At 47.4% G+C, this 7,523-nt stretch overlaps 1 protein-coding gene across 1 annotated transcript in view; it reads left to right on the top strand.

Annotated features, from left to right (window-relative positions):
- Window positions 1–1,140: 1,140 nt before the first annotated feature.
- LOC106809691 (ceramide synthase 1-like) overlaps window positions 1,141–7,523 on the top strand; it is a 20,971-nt gene continuing 14,588 nt past the window's right edge. Inside the window, exons 1-4 of the mRNA XM_014812861.1 lie at window positions 1,141–1,150; window positions 1,492–1,575; window positions 2,129–2,273; window positions 6,076–6,237. Coding sequence (XP_014668347.1) covers window positions 1,141–1,150; window positions 1,492–1,575; window positions 2,129–2,273; window positions 6,076–6,237 — 401 coding nt within the window. The remainder of the gene's footprint in view (window positions 1,151–1,491; window positions 1,576–2,128; window positions 2,274–6,075; window positions 6,238–7,523) is intronic.

The following is a 7,523-nucleotide window of genomic DNA, read 5'->3' on the forward strand; positions in this document are numbered from 1 at the left end:
ATCACTCTTGACTTTGTCACCGCTGTAACTAAGCCAAGTTGCTATCGATTTGTGTCAACTTCAGACGACGCCTCCCGCGTGTGAATACTTTGTGTGAGTCCCAGACTGTTGGTGCTGATGTGCGACTTGTCGACGAGCCGGTGTCGATTTTATTAGTCGAATGGAGCGACGCCGTTGTTTTCAAGTGAACGAAATCACTCCTCGTCCCAGAAATTGTCAGTGTTTGTTTACCGCACAAATGGAAACATTGAATGCTGCCTCGGTGCACGTCTCCCCGCGATCTGATGCACCGGTGTTATTTCGACACAGTTTTGGTGAAAGTGTCCTACCGCGAAACATTTTTCGGCAGGCCTTAAGCCATCATAGGCGGTGGACATTGACGGTTTAACCGCTGTTTAGTTCCACCAGTCGCCCACAGTCGATATGCTTTCTCGGTAACTTGTCGATCGAGAGCGGCTTTTGGCGAGAGAGCGGGCTGACGCTGTTCTGGACGAGAGCGCGTTTTTGCTCGCCGGATGAACGTGCCTTCTTGTCCGTGACTTGGTTGTTTACTCTTTGCTAATTTCCAGACGCCGTGGACGCGGGGGTCCCAGTGAACTTCCGTAACTGGAAGCCGGCGAAATGGTCCTTGATTGTGTGTTGGTGAGGACACCTCGTTTGCCTGGAGAACATATCGTTGTATTGCTTTCTCGATGCGTAAGGTCGATTTGCGCGCGAGCTTAAAGGTTCTTTCACGCGCCGTCTCCGAGAAGCTGTTACCGCAGCATATCAATGCGATCTCCGATTAATTCAGTCACGCAGGCATGCCGAAATCAGCAGGTTTTTTGTCGGTGGATAAAGCGAAGTTCCGCTCACCGGTATTGAGTCAATGTTCTCGGTCTCGTCGTTTGGCCCTCGTGTGTGAAGCTGTGACGGCGTTCATAGTCGGTCCACAGGTTTTCTTAAGCGGTGGATTGCAAGTAGGCATCAAGATGCAGCGCACAAGCGAGTGGTTCAAGCTTGCTGTCAGTCGTCCTCTGGGATGGTGAAGCGTGTTGAAAGATTGCGCCTGCCCCTCGCTGCCGAACAATGTACAAAAAATGCTGCACACTTTTCCGCCCCTCGTGGATTTCTTGGACATCACGGCAGGCTGAGGGTACGATGTGTCCATGTGAGTTGTCTGCCATTTTTTCCCCCAGCGCTTCTCTGCGAGAGAATTTTCGTTCCAGAAAAATTCAGTGGCTGCTATGGGGGATGTTGGATAGGGCTGATCCGCCATCCCATTTTTGGCTTTCCACTCTCACTCCAAACAAAAAAGCACTATTATTACGTCAACGTTCGGGTAATCTAACCCATTAATCACGCTCCGTATGTGTACAACTGGCCGTGGGTTCTGTCTTTTATACGGCTTGCCAACCCGATGTTGTCGCCCCTGCGCCCGCTCTCACTTACCTACCGCAGGCAAGGGATGTAGAAACAGATATAATTATTAACAACTCTTTTTATTCCCAGTTAAGTGGCTGTCAGCCCGACCAGATGATGCCAATCGCTCGCACTACAGATGGCAGGTCACCAGATGGTGTATTACCGAAGATCGTGAGATGTTTACACGGCCGACGCTGACATTGAACATGTTGAACTTCAGTTACTTACACCTCGCCATGCATTGTTCTACTTACATTATTGGGCGTCACAAAAGATCATAAAGAACTCGCCATTACCGTTCCGGGCGTACATGCAGGCACAAACCGTTTCGGGACCAGACTGTGCGCAACATACTTACACAAGCACCACCGTTTCCAAGCAGACGAGCGCGAAATAGTTCAGCAAGCGCACAAGATATACGCGCGCCCGACCTATTATCAGGGCGCAACATTTTTTACCTTCTTTGTTGTCTTTTTAAGCCTTGTTTTACCAGTTTGTCAACAACCGAGTACCATAGCCTTTAGCACCACGTCCCGATTATTCATCCGATGTCGTCTCTGTGAATTGTTTGCGGCCTATTTGGATCAAACTCGACGGAGGCCGCCTTTATGCATGCTAACATACGACCAGTACAGTACATACAACCAGATGTCGCCACAACATTCATAGTGTAAGATTATGTTCGTAGCAATTTACCAAGTTCATTTCGCATCATATTCTTCAGGGATTGCTTGCGTCTGCTCGTTAGAACTGACACTTGAATCTGTAGCATTCCTGAAGTGCTACTTGCATACAGACGCCTGCTGGCTGACCCAGCTACTGGTCGTCGACGAGCTACTTGTCTACCCGCGACTAGACCCCACGTGTCAGTAAGCCCTCTACTCTACATCGTTTCTCACCGTGCCGTGATGCGTGACACAGGCACAAATTCACCTAGTTTTATTTCTACGTCGAACGTGTAGATGTACTAACATACGATTTCCCATCCACGGTGCGTGCAAAGATGGACTCTGCAAGTCGATGTCGAATCGTTGTTCGTGAGAGCCAAGCCGACGTGTTGATTCCCTCTAACGTTACCCTGCCAAGCCTCCCTCCAGCTTCTTCTCGCTCCGTGCGTCTAGAACACGTGTTCGAAAATATATCACTGGTAGTGGTCATCAGTTATCTGTTGAAAAACTCGATATTGAGGTCTGGTGAATGCGCGCCGTTGCGACATTTAAGTGCTTACAAACGCCAAATGTGCCGCACGCATGAGCTGCGTGTGTTTACATGTGCCGTCGGTGCGGCTGGCGATGGTGATGTTGATGATGATGATGGTGAGAAGGAGACCGGTGCTTGGCCTGCGGGTCCGTCACTCCCGCCGTCTCTGTCTCTCAACCTCTCTTTAATCTTTCTCCCTGCTCAGTGCGTACGTGCGGCGGCGTGGGTGTTTGTAAGCACTATAGCTAGGCGCATCCTGACTAAACATTGATGCCCTGTTCCTTTCTCCTGTACAGCGTGCGCGCTTGCGTGCGTGCGTGCGGCGCGCGATGAACGGAAATAGATCTCCCTCCAATCGTAATCACTGTGAAGCTGCGAGAACGTGATGTATGCGCGCGTGGAATGATGGTAGGCCTACGTTGGTTGTATTGTGGTACCGGCTGCCACGGCACCTCCTCGACGGCGTGCCAGAGACGTAGCTTGCCTCCTCCTACACGTTGTAGAAAGATGTAATCAGGTACAGTGAAGGCTATTAACCCTAAAATAAGTGTAAATCATCGTGATGTCGACCGGACAAACCCTCGTTCCACACCCTCGCCGTAATAATATGAACGTTGACTGGGTGATGCACACCTGCCTTGTCCGTACTCAGCTGAATCACGAACTTTTCCCTCCTCCCCTATAGGAATGCATCCCGAAACGGCAGACCAGACGCAGAGCTATGACACCGGCGGTCACCCACTCTCCTCCTGTATTTACTGTAGTTTATTGTAAAGGCAGAGCGCGTTCGTGCGTGAGTGTTGTGTAAGTTTGTGAAGTTTGCGAGAGTGGCGATCGCGCATTGTCAAAGCGGGACAGTCTAGTGCTCTACGATCATTGATCTGTATACGAAAACCTTATATATATATATATATATTTAGAGAGAGAGAGAGTGAGAGAGAGATAGAGGGATTGAGTTAAAAAGAGACCACGTGCACAGCGCTTTGTACGATTCCGTTATTCGTAAATTGAGAATAATGACTGCATGCAGCTGATGGGAGTCGGTATATGTGTGAGAGATCGATGGTGGCCTAGCTACTATAGAACCACTATTAGAACCAATAATAAACATCTACAGTACGGCATAACACACGCGCGCGTGTGCGTACGTGCACCCCGCAGTGTGTGTCGAGGCGCTGACGGAAGTATCGCGCAGTTTGTCGGCTATAGTTTCCACTGTGGCGACGGATGGGGACTGATACTAAATCGTTCGTTCGTTAGGTAATCGTGATGAATCGCTTTCATCCCAGGGCTGGCTCGCGCGTGACGCCAATCAAAGCAGCGTCGTCGTCGTCATCGTCATCGTCGTCGACGTCATCGTTTACGTCACTCGTTCGCACGCACGCCCGCACGCATGCGCATTCCGATTCCGACCGACTTATACACCATACACACACGCACACGCGCGCGCGCTCACACACGGATGCATGCGCGCGCGTACACACACGCACACGCGCGCGCGCTCACACACGGATGCATGCGCGCGTGTACACACACGGATGCATGCGCGCGAGCGTACACAGCACGGATGGGCACTGCGCGCGTGGTACACACACGCAAGTGAAGCGGTATTCCCAGCGTGCATTGGTGGGGTGGATTTGATGTATGTTTAGGTGTGGGTGTTTGTAGTGAGTGGGGTGGTGATATGTGTTGTGTGTTGTCGTGTGTGCGTGCCGTGCGTGCTGTAGGCGTGCGTGCGTTGGTGTGCGTGTTGTGTTGTGTGTGTGTGTGTTTGTGTGTTGCTGTGTTTGTGTGTTGTGTGTGCGTGTGACAGTGTGCGTGTGCTGTGTGCGTGTGCGTGTGCGTCGCATGCGGGCGCGTGCGCGTGCGCGCTGTGTGTGCGTGTGTGTGTGTGTGGTGTGTTTGTGTGTGTTGTGTGTGTTTTGTCTTGGTGTGTGTGTGTGCGTTGCGTACGTTGCTTGTGATGTGTGGTTGTTGTGCGTCGGCTCGTGTCGTCGTGCATCCGTGCGTGCGCTATAGCGTTTGATAGGCATTTACAGGAAATTATCAGTAATAATAGGCGAAAGACAGTAAAGAAACATTAAGACGTTGGTAGTAAATACCTTTCGTGTTTATTTACCGTCATTTAATTATTGAAACTTTCCAAGTGCCTGCGATACACACAAACACACACACCACATACAAACACGCACGGACGTACGCACACACGCACATACATCCTATTCCGCGGAGATTTTTAATTCTTGTTCATGCGGATAAAAGTCCGCGTAGCGGCGTGTCTAATTGTAGACAATGGCAAAAGCTATCACAGCATATATGAGATCGTATTTCTGTCGCTATATTGATCTTTGCCACTTACTACCGGTTGCGCGTGTGGCTGTAGATGCACGTGTAGTCAGGTACAATGTCTGCGCACTGCAATTTGTGTTTACTGATAATATGCTGGCTAACATTCCCGCTATAGGCTACACTGAGTCACGTGACCGACCCACATATACAACGTCTCAGGGATCCATTGTAGTCATCTCCGATGGTGTTTATCCACATAATTTACCAATAAACGGCCGATATGATAAATCGATAACCGATAGCAATTATATGATGAAATGTGCGAAATGAGTGTTATAAGTTTATATAGTATTATGTTTAATCGATGTTATGAGACGCACATGCACGCACACATGAATACACGTGCCCCCCCTCCCATCCACCCATCCATCCATCCACCCACCCACCCAAACACTCACACACCCAACCTGGCCAACCACCCACTTACCTCTCTTTCTCTTGTGCACTATCGCTGGCTTTCTGTCTCTCTGTCTCTTTGTCTCCCTTCCTTTCTCGCGCGCTCTCCCTCTCTCTATCGCTCACCTTTATCAGGCAAACGCGCAGGCGCGCACGCAGAAATACGCCACTCACATGCGCGCACACACGCACGCGCGCACACACGCGCACGCACGCACACACACTGTAATATTAATGGATTCATTGAATGATCGCATAGTGAACGGTGGCTTTAAATTACGTCGCTGTCGGGCTAGCATCGTAATTTACTAGCTGTATGTCTGGCTACACTGTGAAGCGTGAAAGCCGGCGACATGCCTTTCACGTCCTTGCGCTCTGCTGCTCTGTAGGTTTTTGATGTGCGCATAGATAGATGCTATTAGTCAAACATGCAAACTAAACATTCTATTAGTCCTGCGTGACCGACAGACGTAATGCGTGTCTGTGTGACATGACCCCATTAATGTGCCCTATTCTGAGTCACCACTCGCCTCATGGAAAATATACGGCGGTGATTACCTCACAGAACTAACGATAATTTCCCAACTTTTACCACAATGAGTCATCCTTATATTTATTTGAGTGTGTGCGTGCGTGCGTGCGTCTCTGTGTGTGTGTCCATGTACCATCGTTATTGGTCTAACGCCTGTAAGAAGAAATTCACGAATGAGTTGCGGTTGATTTCAGGTATCACAAGATCGGCACTGTAGTGTTGTTATTGCACGACGTCACGGACATACAGCTAGAGTTTACCAAGGTGAACATCTATCTGAAGCACAGAGGCAAGAATACGTACTCGATACACCAACAGATGTCGAACTTGGGATTCTTCTTATTCGCATCTGCGTGGTACGTATATATAATATCAGGCGTGAAGAATAATAGATTGATAGCTAGAATAGATAGATCTATTATTATTCACTCCTGATAATATGGTAGCTATGATATATGGTAGCCTTTATTTGCAGTTGAACGTGTTGTTGGAAATTGCAAACACTGTGGACACAATTAAGTAGTAAAGTAACAACAACGCACCGACAGGAATAGCAGGCCTTGGACTGAATTCGTACTGAGTGCTGGTCAGCCGAGTTCTCTTCTGACTAGAGAGTAAATATAAACGGGCCATAAAACTGTCGGCGAGCTGTCAAGCTTGGTAGTTGAATTTCTCTTGATAGTATGGCTTCTTTGCATATTTTTTAGTATCTTTGCAGAAATGAATCCAAATGTAGACGGTGTAGAGTTGTAGTGAAGTGATAGAGTTGTAGTGAAGTTTTTGCGTTATAGCAAAGATGTAGAGTTATAATGAAGTTATAGTAAATGTGAGTTGTGGTAGAACTAGAGTCAACTCACATTTACTATAACTTCATTATAACTAATGTTACTAGAGAGTAATAGCAGCAAATATAGTTATAGTAAAGTTATAAAGTTATAGTGAAGTCATAGAGTTATAGCAAAGAAGATATCGACTTGTATTGATGTTGTAGAGTTTTAATGAAAATTTTGTGTTATAACAAAGATTAGAATTATAATGACGTTATAGAGTTATAGTGAAATTATAGAGTTATAGAGTCCCGAAGTTACCAGTGATGGAGGTGGTCGGAGAATTGCTCCCAAGCGAGAGCCAATGGCGTAGCCAGGAATTTAGATTGGGGGGGTCCTCGAGCGAGTGACAAGTGTCTGAATTTTTTTTTGAGTTAAATGTAAAAATAGTGCTTTAAAATCAATTGATTTTATTTTGATTGGGGGGGGGGGTCCTAGGCCCCCCCTGGCTACGCGCTTGGCGAGAGCAGGATTTTTCATTGACTTATGACCTCATTATGACCGCGTTTCAATTCCTCTTTGTATATCGTGTAATCATAACCGTTAAAGCATAGGCATCATGCACTATAAAAATTTAAAAAGTAAAATTTAGGGTTCATTATCTATATGTGTGGTGACAGGTTCTTACAGATAGAACTTCATCTCGATTTACCTGAAAACTATACGTGGTTGCTTGAATGATGAAGCTACGAAACTGTATTTCGACAAAGTTCTTTCACTGTAGCGCCAATATATATATATATATATATATATATATAGATGGACGGATGGATGGATGGAGTGGAGTAGGAGTGGTAGTGGCGAGTGGACGGACT

Source organism: Priapulus caudatus, unplaced genomic scaffold, assembly GCF_000485595.1.
Source record: "Priapulus caudatus unplaced genomic scaffold, Priapulus_caudatus-5.0.1 Scaffold377, whole genome shotgun sequence".
Classification (NCBI taxonomy): Eukaryota; Metazoa; Priapulida; class Priapulimorpha; order Priapulimorphida; family Priapulidae; genus Priapulus; species Priapulus caudatus.